This window comes from Ochotona princeps, chromosome 22 (assembly GCF_030435755.1).
Source record: "Ochotona princeps isolate mOchPri1 chromosome 22, mOchPri1.hap1, whole genome shotgun sequence".
In the NCBI taxonomy this organism is placed as follows: Eukaryota; Metazoa; Chordata; class Mammalia; order Lagomorpha; family Ochotonidae; genus Ochotona; species Ochotona princeps.
In genome coordinates this window covers 27041473-27061206 of record NC_080853.1, presented here as the reverse complement: position 1 = coordinate 27061206, position 19734 = coordinate 27041473, and the positions used below count along the sequence as shown (strand labels likewise).

The following is a 19734-nucleotide window of genomic DNA, read 5'->3' as shown; positions in this document are numbered from 1 at the left end:
ACTGAGTAAGGGGTCTAGGGTCACCTGTGGGAGTGATGGCGAAGTGCAGGAAAGAACATTATGCCTCATTTTAACCTAATATTCTCTTTAAAGCTTTGTGTTCAAATGCAATCCTTTCCTAAGGTTTGGGGAATGAGAAGTTGAGCATTTGAAATGGGGTGGGTCACAATTCATCTCAAGATAGCTGGCCCCTCATTGTACACAAAGCAGGGAAGGGAGCATTGTGTCCATGACCTGAACCCGTGACTGCAGGCAGGCTGACCTCGAGAGAGGCTCAGCACACCAGCATCCTGCTAACAGAAGGAATGTTCACCCTTAGCCCTGAAGGGAGGGGCATTGTGAGTAGCCTCAGCAAAGCCGTCCAGTTACGAAAAACCAAACCAAAAAACCTGCTGTTGGGGCCAGGTGCTACCAGTGACACCAGCATCCTGGGTCTGGCTGCTCTCTTTCAAATTCATGTCCCTAGTAAAGCAGTGGAAGCTGTTCCCAGTGTTTGGGCCTCTATCACTTTGGGCGAGAAACCCTGATGAAGTTCCTGGCTCCTGGCTTCAGCACAGCCTATTTGAAAAGTGTAGAAGATCTCTTTTTCTCTCTGTCCTTTCCTGTCTCTTTAGCACCCAGTCTCTTGAATTAAGGTAAACAAATCTATTTTTTTTTAAAAACACAAAAGACCAGAACAGGGATTTTATGGACTAATCCTTTGCCTGCTGTGTGGACTACCAGTTGGCGTCCCAGCTGCTTCACTTCTCATCTAGTTCACCTGCCTGTGACTGGGGACAGTGGTGATGCCGTGATGGATGGTTCAGATTCTTAGGCTCCTGCCTGCATGTGGGAAACCTGGAAACTGGCTTTTGGCTGCTGGCACCTGACTTCAGCCATTATAGCCATTTGGGGAGTGAACCAGTGGATGGGAAATCCCTTCTGCTATCTTCACAATACACCCTTCAAATATAGATAAATCTTTAGACAAAGAAAAAAGAAGAGGAGAGGAAAAAGCAAGGAAAGGGAGGGGAGGGGAGGGGAGAGAAAAGGAGAGGAGTGAAGGGGAGAAGAGAAGAGAAGAAGCTAGAGGAGGATAAGGGAGAAGAGAACTTGCTGTTTTTGCCTGATTCCCCAGCACACATAGCCCTTGGAAGCATATCCGGGTTGCAAGGGCAATATGCTTGCTGTGGGGCCCAGCAGCGTGGCCTAGCGGCTAAAGTCCTCACCTTGAACGCCCCGGGATCCCATATGGGCACCGGTTCTAATCCCGGCAGCTCCACTTCCCATCCAGCTCCCTGCTTGTGGCCTGGGAAAGCAGTTAAGGATGGCCCAAAGCTTTGGGACACTGCATCTGCGTGGGAGACCCGGAAGAGGTTCCAGGTTCCGGGCTTTGGATCGGCGCAGCACCGGCCGTTGTGGCTCACTTGGGGAGTGAATCATCGGACGGAAGATCTTCCTCTCTGTCTCTCCTCCTCTCTGTATATCTGACTTTGTAATAAAAATAAATAAATCTATTTAAAAAAAAAAGAAATATGCTTGCTGTGCTAGAATTCAGAAACCACAAGTCCTCAGCCCTTTCATGTGTGCTTGTGCCTATTGTATGCTATGCATACAGAGCAACTCCAAGGACCTTGATAGATGTGTCATTGGTCAGAGTGTCCATTTTGCTCCATATGAGGCAGACTTATGAATTAACTTGTTCAAATGGGCCTCCGGGCGAGACGAAAATAACTCTTGGTTCTTCAGATACATGGCCGTTTTTTTTTTTTTTTTTTTTTTTTTCTGAGAGAGTCGGAGGAAAGTCAGAGAGAGCAATTTATCAAAACAAAACAGGAAGACGCTGAATGGCGCTGCCAGGGAGTAATGACAGATGTACTGGGTTTGCAGAAAGGGCCCCAAAATAAAGGACCCTTTTTATGCATGCAGAAGCAATATCAAAATGCAAAAATGCCCTTTGAGTGTTTATGGGCTATAAATGCTCGCCAACTCATCCGAGCATCTCTGGAAGCAAGGAAAGAAAAATACACCCATTCCACATTCTGAAGATTGAAATGCTTGTTTCTGGGGTGGTGAATACCAGTGTGAGCACACTGAACACCTTCAAAAGCGGTACTTGCCAGCACTTGACAAGGACGTTCAAATACAGCACAGGGGCTCCTGTATGGTCGTGTAAAACCTTTCCATCATAGAGACTTGCCTGCCAGCTTACTTGATTTCCCTTTTTTTTTTTGGCATTAGTTGACACAGCCAGACAGAAATAGAGGTGCTTACATAAAATATGGGCAGTTTTCATCGATGTTACTGTTAAAATGAAATCTCACAGAAATTGGAATAAAGTAGGTTTCACAGTTCAAGAAGGAAAAAGTGCCCCAATGTTTGCATTGAGCTTGAGTCCTGTCTTAGCATCTTTTAAAAGATCCGGGTAGAAATAAAGGGCTTAACAAGTGAATACTGATTGCAATCACATGCCAGTGCTGCCCTAGGTGTATCAGTGCCAAATGAATAGGAAATTTGGGTCATTCACTATATAGGGGCTGTTCACAAAGTTCATGTAGCATATGTATTATAAAAAATAGGCACTGGATTTCAAAATGTTGCCTCTGAATAAACTTACCTTTTAATTGTGCTCTTCTAGAAAACTGTGAGTTTCTGGAAGTCCCCCATATGAGTCAGGACCTCTGCTGAGGCCGTCATAATCAACTGCCAAGGCAGGATTCTGAGGTTATCCCTGAGATTCCTGACCTGTGGCGGACACAGAGTGCCCAGTTAGCAAAGCCATAACCTACGTACGGTGATGAAAGAATTTTGCAGGTGTGATTAAGGTTGCAAATCAGTTAATATTAACATTAGGGTGATGAGCTGGCTGGGCCTGACCCCATTCCTCAGGTCCTTTAAATCTTGCCCTGGAGAACATCATAGATTCAAATCCAAGAGGATTTGTCATGGTTTCGGAGGTGTAAAGATGAAAGCACACAAGAAACCTACCAGGCTGGGAGTGATGGTAGATGTCCTCCAGCAGGGAAATATGGACCCTTTCCTACCACTCCAGGAAGCTGAAATCCACCACCTACAAAACATGGTTTACAAGTAGATTTCTCACCAGAGTCCCCAGACACAAGCTCACTTTAGCTGATACCTTGACCTCAGTCTGAGGATGCCCCAACCATGGTATTAAACTTGGAACATGCAAAATTGTGAACTGATAAGATTAAGTTCATTTAAACCACTAAACTCTATCCAAGAGTTCAGTCTCTTCATGGTCAAGAGCAGAAAAATCCTACAGTCCAATTGGAGTGTAGGCCGATGGTGATGTGGAGGCAACCAGTATGTGACACATATGTGTAAGACACCTCCAGGTTGTGACACACACGTGTGGATGTGCATGCCTCACAAACCTGTCTCTTCTTCAGGGTGGTTAGAACCTACAAATATGGTGAAATTGTCACCCTTTGGTTTGCAAAACAGGTTGTTTACAGATGTGATTAAAATAATGAATTAGTTGAGTTAACTGAAAATGTCTTGGTGGACTTGACATAATTGGGAGATTATTAATGGAGCCTAGATATTGGAAATTAAACAAGTAATAGAGATATATTCCTCTTGATGGCCTAAAAGAAAGTAACTTGTTCTGATCTGTTCAGCCATTCATAAAGAAAGGAGTTGCTGTTCACAGTCGATAGTTAGCAAGAATTCAAGGACCTCAATTCCATGATTGTAAGGGACCAATCTAGTTGTAGCCTAAATGTCCTTGGACTAAGGCACCAAGTCTCCAGTCAAGATTATAATCCAGCTGGTAACTGTGGCCTCTGAGAGACTGAGCAGAGGATCAGACTAGGTTGGACTTGGGTTTTCCACCTGCCATGAAGCTGCAAAATGAAACATTGTTGTGCTGAAATGTAACATTTGTCATAATTTGTTTTGCAGCAACAAAACACCAACAGCCTGGCAGAAGGACAGATTGTTCTTCTTTGTTCCAGTTGGTGAAGGAGGGGAGACTATGACCCAGGCATCCTAACTTATTCTTTTTCTTCTATTAATCAGTAGTGCCCTTTCCTTTTTTCTCTGTTTATCACTGATTTATTCATCACACCAGAAAGTTGCAATCAGCATGGTCTATTTCAAATGGTACCATTTCAAAACTATTTTTTTATTTTTTACAAATTTGATACTTAAGTCCTCTGGTGCAATTTACTTATAACTTAATGTGGAATAACCATTGCAAAGCCTGTCCTGCGGAGATTATCAGGTTTCCCTTAGAAACACTGGGCTTTTACCCCAGCTCTCCTTCAGGCTGTTTGTATTTGAACTAGCCTGGATTGACACTGTCTAGTCCACAGCGGTCCCCGATTAAAGAGTTACTTAGATGCATACCAGGTCTATGAATGTTTGTCCTTGGGGAAGCAAATTATGTTATAAAATCCATTCATTCTCCCAGTATCACTGAACACAGGATAACCCTGGTTGTGTCAACTGCTCTGTGACTGGTAGTCATGAAAAACGGAGGTCAACAGCAGGTGCTGCAAACCTGTTTCACTGTGTTTCCCTGTCCAGGAGCAGTGGGTATGCTGCTGAAAAGATTAATAAAACTTACGGGACATAAAACCCCAACTGCAGATTAATGGATGTCTTGGTGGATAAAATACATCTTTACTCCTTTATGCCTTGATTGGTGAGCTTCAGTTGGTTTCACTGAAAATATATGGAGAGACTGCCTTTCACAGGTCAGCTTTTAAAGGGCTTTTTGACCTCCAAGTCCATGAAAATAGATTTTTTTGATTGTTGACCAAGACAACTGTAATATAAGACTTTCAACCTTTGAAAAATCCCTACTGAAGTGTAGTGTACACACAGAAAGCAGAGAGCTCTTGAGTGTACAGCCTGATGAATTATCACAAACTGAACACAGTAAAAGAAGCAGCAACCAGATCAAAGAATTGAGATCCAGGCCTTTGCTCGAGCCCTTGTCACCAACTCTCACCTCAGAATTACTGCTACGCTTATTCAGCACCAGAGGTGATTTTTCCTGTTTCTATCATGTTTTTGAACTCTGAAGAAATGGAATCATCCAATATGTACTTTTTTTCTGGGTTATTTTATAAAACATTCTATCTCGGAGATTTGCACATATGTTTACCTTTGTGTATAGCTATAAAATTTCTCATTCTCACTGCTTTGTAGTAGTCCGTTGCATGAGTAGATTGCAAATGTATTTATCTACTCTGCCATTTATGGGCGTTTGTGCAGTTTCCAATTTGGATATAATACAAATAGCATGCCGTAAAGATTCTTGGATGTGTCCTTTTGTAAATGTACATGTTCATTCTGTTGGATACTTACCTAGGAGTAAAGTTGTTAGGTCATACAGTCTAATATATTTATTTAGACCTTTCAGTGAAAGTGCTTGATAATCTACATTCCTTCCAAAGCTGGATATTGTCTTCATTTCCAAAAGCTTTTTTTAAAAATGCATTCTAGTTCACAGGACAACATGGTTGCTATTGTGAAACTAATAAATACTTTCCCTGAAAGCATGAGTAGGTGACCATGAATGACTCATACTGTTTATGTAGTACTTTTCTGCTTTGTAAAATCATCCAGAATCTTCTGTAGTTCTATTTTTAGGCTTCTGGAAAACCTAGAGAGAGGAAAAAAAGCTCCTGCCTAAATGTATTAATTTCTGGTTCTGGAAACAACATCTTGGAAATTTACCTGCTACATATCTATGTTTTAGTCATACTCTAAACATGTAGTCGGTATTTGCAGAGTTCCTGTGGTGGATCAGGAGCTATACAGTGCACTAATGTTGTGGAGATGTGTATCACAGAATTCCTTCAGACCAGACACGCATATGAATTTACTGACAAGTTCTTTTATATATATTCATATTATATATATTCATATTCATTTGTATTCATATAAATATTTGTACATTATATATGTATACACACATGAAACCTATTTTAAATATAAGAAGTTAATTACAAAAGATTGTATGTATGCTTTAGGAAGACCACTGAAATGATGGATTAAGACTGATAAAAGTTGACTTTAAAGAGAGTAATTGAAATTTTAAACCTTAATAGGTGGCACACCTTCATAAAGAAACTTTGTTATTTGTTGCACTTCACTACCTTTCTCTGCATGATATTCAGAGAAGTTATATTAAAAATGACATCTCTTGGGATTTAATCAGGGATGGAGAACTCTAGGGATGATCTGATCTGGAATCGAGGGATTTAGTATTGTCATTCAATCTTGCATGATGGTGGGAGAAACTGGGTAAGTAAATTTCCAGAAGGGGAAGTTTTCAGCAGAGAAAGGCTTCTGACCAGGGCTTGTTCAGGAACAGGTGGAGATGCGCAGCAAAGGCTATTGTCTTCAACTTCTGAATAGGCTTGGTGGACTAGACCAGCAAGGCAGACAGTGCAGGGTTCAGCTGCATGCTAAGTAGGAAGGAGAAAGAATAACAAGGAAGCCATGAAGGAACACTGGAACTTATGAGGACCACCTGGCATGTGTGTTTTTTGCACTGCCTCAAAGCTTAGATGTAAGTGGCCCTGCAGTAGGGACCACCCTCTTTGCTGCAAAGCAGGACGAGTGTCCAACTCAGATGCTAAGTGCCAGCCACAGGCAAACCAGCAGGGGCAGAGAAGCTGCTGTACCCTGCACCAGTGATGAGCAGCATCGGGCATGGCCCTCCCAGAACCCTTTCCCACCATCCCAGCTGAGGGGCTGCTGCTCTACTTCTGTCCGGTCAATCTCACAGAAATTTCTCTGTGGCCAACCCTACTGCCAAAACCATTCAGAGAAATGTGGCTGCAGGTTAATTAAGTTGACACAGTATAAAAGACTTACACAGAGATGTAACAGAGGTATAGAAAGGAAAAAAAACCTTATGAAATAATGGAATTCAATCCTTCAATGATGAAGATGCAAAAACCAGGGCACAGGGTGACAAGGCTTTGTCCTGTGCCATCGAGCTAGTGGCAATACTAGGAACTCAATCCCAGGAGTCTCCATCAAAGTGCAATCACAGAGAGAATTCTAGAGGAGATATCAAGAGACCTGAGTTTTTGTCAGTGTCTGAATTTCTGTTTTCTAATGAGGGAACAACATATGAGCTAGGCCCAATTGAAGGTGCTCCCTTACCATCTGTTGGAGATAGCCTCCTTGAAATTACTGTTTCACTGAATGATTCCACATGTAAAAACAAAATGAAGCCATGATCCTGGGTAACCCCTTAAGAAGACTTGGAGAAACTTCTCTCAGGGGACTTTGGATGTCACATACCAGCTTTTTTTTTTTTGCCATTGTCACAAACCCCTCAGATTCCAGAAGAAGAATTATAGCTCCCAGTTCTCAAGGAGATACTGTCATCACAACATTGCAAGAATAGCTATGGAGCAGAGAGCTCTCTGCATACCATACTGGAAAAGTCTGTCATGAACAATGATCAAATGCATGATGAGTTGATCGATAACAGCTGGCCAGCCAACTCAGCTTTTGTCCAACTACACCCAGCAAATATGTATGCACATATTTGCATAATTCTTTACACTTTTGCACACATTTTAAGTACTTAGTCAATGAGGTTAATTCTTGGATCACCTTTTCTTTGAAGATATTTTCAATGTTATGCCTAAGGGTAAGGGCAGGGAACTGGGCCACTCAATTATTTTAAAATAAAAGTGCTTCAGCCTAATCATCCATTTTCTTTCTGGGAAAATAAATCAGGCTGCTGAAATTTGGACCCAAACTATTTCCATGGTAACAGAGCCTGTGAGCTAAAAGATGAAGTGTAATTCTGTGCAGCATTTGGAAATTTTGCTGTAAGTCTGTATGTGTTTTAAAAGTGCACTTTAGAGGCCCGGTATAAGGGCTTGATTGGCTAATCCTCTGCCTTGTAAGCATCAGGATCCCACATGGGTGCCAGTTCATGTCCTGGCTGCTCTACTTCCCATCCATTGCTCTGCTTGTTGCCTGGGAAAGCAGAAGAGGATGGCTCAAAGCCTTGGGACCCTGCATCCACGTAGAAGACCTGGAAGAAGCTCGTGGCTTCAGATGACCTCAGTTCAGGCCATTGCAGCCTTTCCAATAAAAATGAATAAATCGTAAGAGTGCACTTAGTACTAAATAGTATTATCAGTAGGTCTCCCAAACCTAAATTCATACACACCCATGCACATATTTACACCTATATGCTATACCCACATGTTTAAAAATCTGATAATATTTGTTAGATAATCATCTCATTTCTAAAAATGATCTGCTTTACTTACTTGAAAGAAGAGTTCCAGAGAAAGACAGAGAAAGAGAAATCTTCCATTCTCTGGTTGACTCCCCAAATGATCACAATGACCAATAATAGACCAAACAAGCCCAAACACTTATCTGGGTTTTCCATGTGGGTGTCAGAGCCCCAAGAATTTGGATCATCATCCATTGCTTTTCCAGACACATTGGATGGGAAGAAGAGCAGGTAGACCTCAAACAAGTACCCCACAAGGGATGCCAGCTTTGACATGCTGTGCCAAAATGCTGTCTCCTGAAATAATCATCTTAAATACCAAGGGACAATAGGTAGTAATATTCAGTTCCATCTTATTAAAGCTGCATTAAACCAAAAATTATTGTATTCAGTCTTGGTTGTAGAGAGGTAACTTTAGAAGTAATCCATGTGAAGTCTAGAGAGGAAAAAAAAGTCAGTAATAGGTACAGAAGAGAGAGTATCTGTCATCTGAAAACTGGAGGTTGTTCCCTGCCAGTCTAAAGTGGTGTGTGCCTAGGGAAGATAGTAAGGCTGAATAGAAGCTTGTTACACATTTTAATTGTGAAGTATTTCCAACATATGGAAAATAATGCATTTATGTCAGATTATATATTGCGTATTGATCATATAATATATTGATCACATTATATATGCTTTTTATTATGTGTTAATTATATTATGTATTGATTATTTTTGCTAAGTTTGAGGAGATTGAGAATGAGGCGGGGGTGGCTTTTAGTTCAGGGTTTTATTGATCAGAGGAAAGAGTGTAATGGACCACATGGTGAGATGACCGTATGAGGGAAACGGCCACTCAGGGTAATAGCTTTTACATATATTAGGGGCCTGGGATGGGAGATTGCAGCAGCTCCTGAGTCTGCACATGCCTGTGACGTGGAGCATGGGGTATTCATCATGGTGGGCGTTGACCTTCTATGCAGAAACATGGTCAGCATGTTTCAGCATTCCAAACATTTCTGAATGGGAGTTTCTGCTTGACTTCAGCAGGGTGGTGGAGTCACATCTGCTCTGCCAAACCTAACTGTATCTTTCTCAAATACTTTCAGAATGATAAAACATTAAGCTTTCAGTCAAACTCTTACCTTCCTTTTCCTTTATCTTCCTTGTATTCCCAGAAAATTTCATCCCATTATATGTGAGCTTGAGCTGACAGTGGTGATTCATGGAGCAGGAAACGTAGACAGCAGGTGTTTGGGGATCACCTGAATGGGTAGGAGGAAGAAGCCTTTCATTTGAAGGGTGGAGAAGTGAAGAAAGTATTTGATCAGTCAAAGTGGAATGGAGAATAATATCTATTTGGATTCTTCTCCTGGGAAGTCCTTAGTGATAGCTTGGTTTCCAAGTTCTACTGGCCAAGTTTAGGTTTCATTTTTTTTAAATCATCTTCATTAATATTTTTGGTACACAAGTCCAGGACTAGACAGCCACCTCAGCCTAGTGATCTCTTAATTGATTATTGCCTCAATACCTATGAATAGATTCCCAGACTGTTGGGACTCAGGATTGAAGAATTTGTATAAATGATAGAATATATGGCCTTTTGAGAATGGACATTATGATTTCAAGTAACAGCAGGGCATATTTGTCTCTGGGAGGCATGGAATTGCATATTCACTATTGTACAAGGTTAACTGTCTAAATTCATAGTTGGCCTGGGGAATGATTTGATGGTAATCATGTTCACGTTTGGAGAAAATGTTGATAATATGCACTGCACACAAAGGTGAATGCAAGGGTTGTTACATACTCTAACTCCACAATGGCTTTTAGAAGCACTGCATGGTCTTTCCTGAGTGCGGCATGGAAGTGAACTGGTAACCCAGAAGATGGCACACCCTAGATGAGATCAACACTGAAGCAAATTTAAGGGAACCGCATCTCTGCTCTTGCATCAGGGAATCCTGGTTATCCCTACAACCTAACCGCCGCTCTCTCTGCATAGAGATCCCACTTACTGGGAACTATCCTACCTGGCTAGCAAAATCTGTATGTCACAGGACGGTTGGACCAAGGGGCTAGATGGGTGAAATCCACTTGCTTTTCTGTCCTATTTGTCTGGTTACGTGCATGCCCAATTTCCATTTCTCTATAGCGAGGAGAAATGGCTCGTGTGATGCTCTGTTCAATTGACTAGTTCAAGTTACTTTTTTATATTGCTAAAATAAAAGTATTAAGAAGTATCTACTTTCAGCACACAAAATTGTGTTTTTGATTTAACGTCAGATATATGTGACCAATAATGCATATCCCATCCCTCATGCTGTTTACATTGCTCTGTGAATGTTTCAAAGGACCTTTTAGATGCAGAAACTCTCTCAAAACAGAAAAAAAGGAACCGTGCACACATTGTATTTTTGAGATGGAATTTGCTCGTTCAATAATATCTACCAAATCAAATGTCATATTGACCTTTTGTCACCAGCAACTAATTGTATTTTATTTCTCTTGCATTTTCAAGGATGTTAAGCCTAGAGCAAGTGACTTTGTGCAAAGTAAGCTGCAAAGATGCTGTTTAGGCTGTGTTCAGATTATAACAGGTCTGATAAATATATTTGTCTAACAAGGGTAGGACAAAGCTGTTTATTTGCTGACACACTTTATTGTCATTCTGCTGTATACCTCTCATATAGCTTTTTTAATGGTATGAAAATCCAGATATCCTGTTGGAATCTCAAATCTTATTTATAGCTTACTACAAAGTGGCCTGTTTTCACTTATTTCTGATTTGATTTCTGTAACCCAAGAAACCATGAATTTCATCTCTCTCTCTCTCTCTCTCTCTCTCTTTCTTTCTTTCTCTTTCTCCCTCCCCGCCCCCTCACACACACACACACACACACACACACCCCCCTGAACATCACTTAAGGTATAGTTATTACTGTAGCACTGAAAATCTGTATGAGAGTTTCCATTTTTAAACAATGTCTTGGAAGCAATTACAGTATTTCCACTCACTTTCAGTGTTTGTTGTTTGCCTTTAGGTGGATCGGGTCATCTTCTGTGTCTTCTTAGAAGTTGACTTTAAAATCTACAAAAAGAAAATGGCCGAGTTTTTCCCTCTAGGTGAGTAATGTCATTTGTTTTTCTTTGTAATTGGGGTCTGGAGAAATGGAATCGTGTCTATATTTCAATTTAGTTTCACACTTTAGAATTGTTCAAAATGTGAATTCCCACCCAATCACCACCATTGTGGAGGTGTATCTTAGTCTCTTAGAACTGAACTAGGTGACAACAAATCTGGATCTGTAAATCTCCCTGCCCCATGAGACGATTATTTTGTCTCTGGGAAGCCCAAATGTCTTCTAAAGAAACTTTCCCTGGCTTTCATTTGCATGATCTTTGTCTCCTTTCAGATCCTCAGGCCCCACATTAATCACAATAAACACCTTTGTTGGAAATTACAAGGAACTTATCTGGTTTTGGGTCAGAATTCAAACTGTTTTTACATCCCAGCCCCATCTCCCCACCCCTAAGTGTTTTTTTTCCCCAATTGCAATGATTATGACTGCACTTTCTGGACAATCTAAGAATGGTAGTCATTTATCTTATTGCACATTTCCTTTTAGAAAGTAGAAGGTGCCAAACGGGTTACTACAGAGCCTGGAACAATGGGTTTACAGGGATTGAACATGCCATTAGTTAGATGTGGGCAATTTGAATATTTACCCTCACTCTCCTTCTTCCAGTCTATTAAGATTGAAGCTTGTTTAATGCCTTGTTATTTTTATGGTGCCATTAAAGTCACAGTGCCTCAGCCATGGTGAGAATTACTTCCAGGAAACCTCAAGCTACTCTGAGCATCATTGGTGTTTGCCTCACAGAGAGCTTTCCTTTGAGAGCTCCATATCAATGTGGAGTTGCTTTCTGTGTAATGGACAACTCTGGCAGGTGGCAAGGAATGAACAAAGGGTGCATCAGAGCCAAGCATTGATGCCCACACCCTTTCCACAGATGAGGGAAGGATACAGGTAGCTGTGGAGAATGGCAGCAGAAAACCAATGGTGGTGTTCATAGCTCCAAGTGCCCCATGTCCCTCTGTATAACTTGTAACCCATCTGCCTAACTTAGAATTGACAGGTGACTCTGCTATATGTATGTGATTTGAGGACTGAAAGCATTTCCCTAACTGAAACATAATGTTAATTCCTCAGGGCTCCCATATGATAGACAGAGTTGTAGTCACAGTCTTCCACCCTTTGCTTCTTCCCTCTCTTCCCTCTCCTCGTCTCACTTTTCTTCATGTTTTAAGCATATTCAGGTTCTACAGAGAGTAAAGCACATGATGACTCTTTATAAGTAAGTAGTTGGGAAAAGAGTTAATCTAATGAACTCCTCTTGACATGATATGGTGGCTTTTTATCTCCTTCAATTTCTCCCATTTTTTCTCCTGATGACCTTTAGAATTAGAGTGCATTCGGAAACATTCTTAGAAGAAAATGCTCATTATGTAAAAACGGTGACATTTTACATTGTGTGCTGCAAATTTTCTTATACCTTATCAATAACACAGTAGAGTTTGTGGGACTGGGCTCAGGTGGGTGCTCTCAAGGCTGGGGCCATGTTCACTGCTCTGGAACACCCCTCCCCTTGGTCATTCCAAAGGGCTAAGATAAGGACTATAAACTTTACCAAGGAGCCTTTCTATAACTTGTTCACCTGGGTTCCCAGGGGGTACTTGGCACCTCCACCAGCAAGCAGCTAAAGAAGGCAGGAACTCTGCCTGCTCCAGAAACAAAATGAAACCTAGCTTCAAACCCTCAACCTTGTTTCCCAGCAGGCTGAACCCCCACTCTATTTATTCCCTTATCTGCCACCCCTGAAAAACTTTTCTACACTAATTTGTTGTTTCCTTGCCTTCTCCAAATCTAAAAAAATTCTAAAGCATTACACTTGCAATATTTGGAAATAATGATACCATAACCCTTTTTCGTATCTTCTCAAAGGAAAACTTGTTTTCAAACAGACAAGAAAAATAATTGCAAAATTACGAACCATTGATACAAATCTGTCCATTCATAGGTACAGAGCAAAAAATTATCTTGCAAATTTTTAAAAAATGAGACAGTTTTAGGGACATAAAATATATTGATAACCATGCAAGTAAATTATGGTTTGAAAAATTGCTACTTTAAATGAATTCAAAGCTATATCTCAGTACTCAAGTGAAATAATAATAAAATCATCCTCAGCTTTGTATCATGGCTTTGAAACATGATGCTGTCATGCAGTTATTTCCAGTGCGTATCTATAATGGTAAAGACATTTTAGATGTACTTTAGATGCCAAAAATCCCCAAAAGTTGCATTGCAGGATCATCCATTTGCAAATGTTAAATACGCAGTATAAAGTAGAATTGATCCTAATGGACTGTGTGACGGCTAATATAGATGATATACATTATATTCCCTTAGTTTGAATTTATGATTAATTCATAACCATACTATATTTGATTAGAATATGATTTTTCTGATTTGCCCTGTATTTCCCGAGTCTGATTTATTCAGATTGTCTTTAACTAAGGTTCATGTTTCTTACCAACGCAGTAATGATGATAGCTTGGGGGAAAAAATCAATTTGACATTAAACCAAATCTTTTTGTTTTGGGGTACTTTCATCCAGTGTTGATAAATTTATTAATTAGAAATTTAAGGAAATGTAAACAATAGAAGTTAGACTAGAAGAGAAAACAGTGAAAGCATGATGCATGTGAAAGAACCACCTAATATTGATGATGGAACAGCTAACATTTAAGGATGTGTTCTATCAGCCAGATGGCCCATTATTTCCTGTACTAGTTAGTCTTCATGGTAACCCTGAGGAAATAGGCATTATATTTACTCCATATTATGACTGCTATTTTCAAGATTTCTTTCTATTTTGGTGTTGAAGTCTTTCTCTCAAGAATGGTCTTAACCCCAGATAATCACTCCCTCAGTCACACTTCAGGCAGTTTGAGTGCCTGTATGAGGGGAGACATAATAAAGAAATAAAACCAAAATAAATGAACCAGAGTAAATTCATGCCTTAAAGGTCTCAGAAAGGTTAACAGGTGCTGTCAGGAGACCCAAAGGAAACCTGGAGCCAGTAGAGTGGATCAGGACAGGCAGACAAGGTGGAGGTGAGGAGGTACTATACATGTTCGCTTCCTGAATGTTAGACCCTAGGCACTCCTTCAGTGCGGTAGATCAGTTACTCTAAAAAAGAATGCCCACAGGCGATTGGTGATGGGATGAGGTTGGGATGCCAGTTAGGATGCCAATTAGGATACCCAATCCTAGGTGCAAGTCCCATCTCTAGCCTAGATTTCTATCTCCAACCAATCTATCTAATGTTTCTGATTATCTCAAATGAAGAAATAAAAAGGAAATGTATTTATGATTCAGCTTGACTGTCTGATTTTATCACAACCTATGAGATGTGCTGGTTTAGGGGCCAGTAGGATAAGGAGAAAGTCATCTTTTTCATAAATGACAACACAAAGAGAGCTTTTTAAAATTTTTATTTTGAATAACAGATACATAAAGAGATCTTCCATCCACTGCTTCACCCCCAAAGGGTCACGATGGCAGAGATCAACAGAGGCCAAGTCAGGATCCAGGAATTCCATCCAGGTCTCCCACATGAATGCAGGGGTCCAGATACACGAGCTAGCTTCTGCTTCATTTCCAGGCATATTAGCAGAGAGCTTGACAGGAAGAGGAACAGCCAGGACTTGAAACAATGCTCCATATGGGATGCCTGGGTCACAGACATAAGCATAACAAACTGTGCCACAAAGGCACTTTTTTTGTAGATTGATTCATTTGATCTGGAAGTCAGCATGACAGAGAACAGGAAGGAGGCAGACAAACGGACTTAGGGAAGACAGTGTCTATCTGCTGGTTCATTCCCCAAATGGTTGAAACGGCCTGAGCAGAAGCCAAAACTCAGGAGCTCCATTCAGGTTGCCACATCCACTGACTCCCAGGTGAATGAGCGGGAAGCTGGATCAGAAGCACAGAGTAGGCGGGACTTGAAACCTCGAGCTGTCACTCCTGACACACACATTCAGAGTGGCACACAAACACGAGATGCAGGTATCTCTGGTGGTGGATTGAGTCCCTGTGCCACAGCACCCACCCCAGAAGTGAGCTGCCTACTTACCAGCCAAGAGTGGCTGAGTACCACCGGTGTTTCAAATAACTTACGCAAGATTGAAAACAAGGCATATTGAGGAAAACAAAGATACACAGCTAGGAAGCCACAGAGCTCTAGATTGATACAGAGAAAGGTGTCTTTGCCCAGGGCATGATAGGTGAAACATCCCAGAACACTTTCCAAGAAATCCAAGGTGATCTTCCAGGCTGCACATCCAATTTCATCTGCTGCTCATTATTTTTCAAAACCGCTTAGTTCCACTTTCTTCTAATACTTGTTAATGTCCCCAGGGAAGTTTTCTTACTTGAATCAGATAGGTCTTTTATGATGAATCTCAGAATTCAGTATTATCCAAATCATCCAGGGAATGTGCTTCTAGACAGGCAAGTAAGTGGTAACAGGGAAATCTTGTAGAGCTTTCTACAGGATCTCTAATACAGCAACTACAGAAGAAGACTGAAAATCGGCTGTGTTGGTTTACTGACTCTGAAGAAAACAAAACAAAGTATCAGAAAGTTGTTGGCTTAAAACACAGAAACATTTTTTTTCCTCGTAATGTTCGGGACTAGGAGCCCAAAATTTCTTCTGAGGCCCCTCTCCTTGGCTTGTTGATGACCCATCTCCTTCATCATATAGTTTCACCATATTGTCCTTCTTTTTTCTTTTTAAGTTTATGTTTTTCTCTTGGAAAGGCTAAGAAACTGAGAGTGAAAGGAAACATCTCTACTGGTTCTCTCCCCAAATGCTTGCAGCAGCCGGGGCTGGACCATTTGAAGTCAGGAGCCAGGAGCTTCTTCCAGGTCTCCCTCGTGAGTACAAGGGCTCAATGACTTGAGCTATCCTCACCTGCTTTCCCAGGTCATTAGCAGTGAGGTGGATCTGGAGTGGAGCAGCCAGACTAGAACCAGCACCTAGATGGGTGCTTATTCTCTGTACTTTGCTATATTATAACTGTCTATTTAAAGGCTCTATCAAAGGGCAGAAACAACACAAAGTACAGAGAATAAGGATCATTTAGGGTAAGGAGAGGGACACAATTTAATAACAGTGGCCATCACAGAAGGGCATTAGATACCTTAAACAAGAGAAAATGAAATAAAAAGAAAGAAAAAGAAATCAGCAATGACTTTTAAAAACAGCTTTATATTTTACTGTGGGGTGAAACACATTTGAATTTTTTCTTCCAGATGTATTATTTGGAAGCAGAACCTGGCAGCTTTATGGGATTATCATACACTTTGGTTGCAAATAATTCATACCTACTGTGCACCATTACATAACCTACGGCAAATGATATTTGTGTGATTCAACTCAGATAGCTCTTTGTTCTCTATATAAAAGGTTTGTAGTTTTCAGTGTGTAGGATTTATTATGTATTGTTTCCATTGAATTTAAAAGCAAGACCATTCCTAATCCAGAATATGAAAACACATTTTTTAATCAGAGTCTGAGACCTCATAAAGAGCCCATGGATATTCACTTGCGTCATAATAGCAGGAGGAACTGAGAGAATTTTAACTCTGATGTTGGAAACTTGAAAGATCCTCTTTAGAGAAAGTCTGATTTGTTCATTATAGTGGTTCTCAACTAGGGATGGTTTTTCTGTCCAGGAGACGTTTTCAGACATTTTTTTGCTCTTCCCAGCTTGGGGAAGGGAAAGGCTTCTGGCAGTTAGTGGGTAGATATTAGAGTTGCTGTTGAATATTTCTCAAGGCACAGGACATTCCCAAAACACAAGGCAATCGCATGTATACTGAGGACCTCTATGGAGGCAAACCACCCTTCTCTTAGCTGCTTGAGAAACTCAAAGAGTCTTTGTCTATGAATGGAGTGTGTTGTGTGATTCTCCAAGCTGACACTTCATTCTAGCTTTTCTAGATGGATGTGCAACCCATACTCTGAGCTTGACCTTTTGCTTCCTGGTCTCATACGTGGTGCCCTCTTAGTCTAGACTTCTGAATTTATGCTATTACTTTGTACTCTTAATTTTTATATGTTGGCCTCCATGAACTATTTGCTTGCCCCCCAAGCCCAAAATTTGCCCAATTCTCCAAGCTCCAGCATATTCACTGTGCCATTCATGTATTATGGCTTATCCCCTTAGAATAATAGTCTCAGAATGTTATGATTAACTGGTTATAGGCATGGGACAGTTAATGAATCAATGTGGAGCCAAAAGCAAAGAAGAACAAATTCATTAATTACTTGCTACATACCTCCAGCAAAGCTCACTACTTGATTAATGATTTTCATTTTTCTCACTGACCATTGGTTGGTAAAATTGCCTTGTGAGCGCATACAAATATTTGAATTTTAGAAAGCTTCAACTTCCTACTGAGTCATTTATAACCCCAACTGATTGATTGATCATATAATGTCCATCCATTGATCAGAAAATGTCCATCCATTAATCTTTAATATTTAAGCCTGAAGGCAATGAAATTCATCAATATTTTTCATCTGGGAAATGTATATAGCTTATACAATAACTTGTGTGAACTTTATAGTAGTGAGATATCATTATTGTATAACTTTTAAATAACAACTGCAAGATAGGAAATGCATTCCAAAATGCAAATTATGTCATTTCAAACATGGCACCTGTCTGTAAGAAGATTTACTTTATAAAGAAAAGCACATTCATGTTTATGATAATTATTTAACTATTTTAAATGTATAATTAAATTGCCCCTCTCTTGATAGACATCACAGTAATGAGGCAATTGACACATGAATATTTGAGGACATCTGTCAAATACAACATGTCATAAACCTGAGAATATTGGGAGAAAATTCAATACTTTAACCATGAGATTAAGAAATAGTTCACAATATAACATCATATTTCTGACAACTGTTAATAGTAGATACAATTTATCCATAAGAATCATAAATTAGTTTATAAAATATAAACATTGCTGAGGATGCTTCTAATCTTAAATATAGATTTTCTTTGTGCATTATAACTCAAATAATTCAAATAAAAAATTAAAGGCTATTCTGAATTTGAAAATTATACCTTAACACCAATTAACTGTTTAATAAATCTAAATGTTTGTCTAAATTGTCTTATACTGAAAGAATTACAGATATGCTATCAATTTATTTGAGCATTTAAACATGATTAGATTTCACATATCTTAACAGTGACAGAAATAGATAATGCTGAAAAAGTGTATCTTAACAGAATTATAAAGAAAATCCAAAAATTTAGCTTTTGATGCACATTTTTATATCTCCAATATATACCTATTATCCCATAAACAAAACAAATTAAAAATCTTCTTAATGATTCCTAATGAATTTGGCCTCTTTATAATCTTGCAAATATGCAACAAATGTTATTGATATGAATGTGTCTTTCATTCATGCTCTTCTCCATTGATTTCTATTATTTGTTTCTGTCTATCCAAACAGCATATATACTCCAACATAGTCTTGGTTGGGATTTATATTATTTCTTCTTTGAATTCTCTTTTGTCTCACCAGTGAAAAAGTAACAGAACAGAGAGTTTTTTGAGTTCCAATACCAATACAAAACCTCAAATGCTAAATATATATATATATATATATGCACATTTTATAATCACTTACTATATTATAAATACTAGGTAATTATAAAGTAAATTAAAACCTAAAAAGTGAGATAGTAATGAAACTGTTGCATAAAAAATCATTTTCATCAAATGCTAAACATATATATATATACACACTTTATAATCACTTACTATATTATAAATACTAGGTAATTATAAAGTAAATTAAAACCTAAAAAGTGAGATAGTAACGAAACTGTTGCATAAAAAATCATTTTCCTCAGAAAGCAGAAGTATTGTTGACATGAATAAATACAGTAGGATAGTGTCTTTCATATGCTTTCCAACTTACTACAATAAGGAAAGAATGCCTTCTCCTGAAAAGCTAAAAATTATGTCCTCTACAGATATTCACATTTTTAATTACCTGCATGTTCTATTTAAAAAATGTTCATTTTATTTCTTTTTTATTTCCCTTGTTCTGATATGTTTATCTCAGTTGCTTTTCTGTCAACTGATATTTGTTGTATTGCTGCTATGCCTCAAAGGCTTTTATTACTGCTACACTTAAGACACAATGATGATTTGCTTGCAGAAGGAAGTATTGTACAAAGAGTTGGAATACAATATTAGAAAAATAATCAAGTATAACATTTGGTTATTTTGTCCAGAGATGTGCAGGCAAATGTATGTGCAGAGCAGGTTGATTAGGGCAACTTTCATGAAAAATGTGGACTTGCAGTAATCTTTAAAAGATGAACTAGAGAAGTGATGTTGAGCATCGTATCA

The 19734-nt window shown here is 39.4% G+C and overlaps 1 protein-coding gene across 1 annotated transcript in view; it reads left to right on the top strand.

Annotated features, from left to right (window-relative positions):
* MACROD2 (mono-ADP ribosylhydrolase 2) overlaps positions 1–19734 on the top strand; it is a 1523237-nt gene that overhangs the window by 1468039 nt on the left and 35464 nt on the right. The window contains exon 9 of the mRNA XM_058679322.1: positions 11254–11335. Within this exon, the coding sequence (XP_058535305.1) occupies positions 11254–11335 (82 nt within the window). The remainder of the gene's footprint in view (positions 1–11253; positions 11336–19734) is intronic.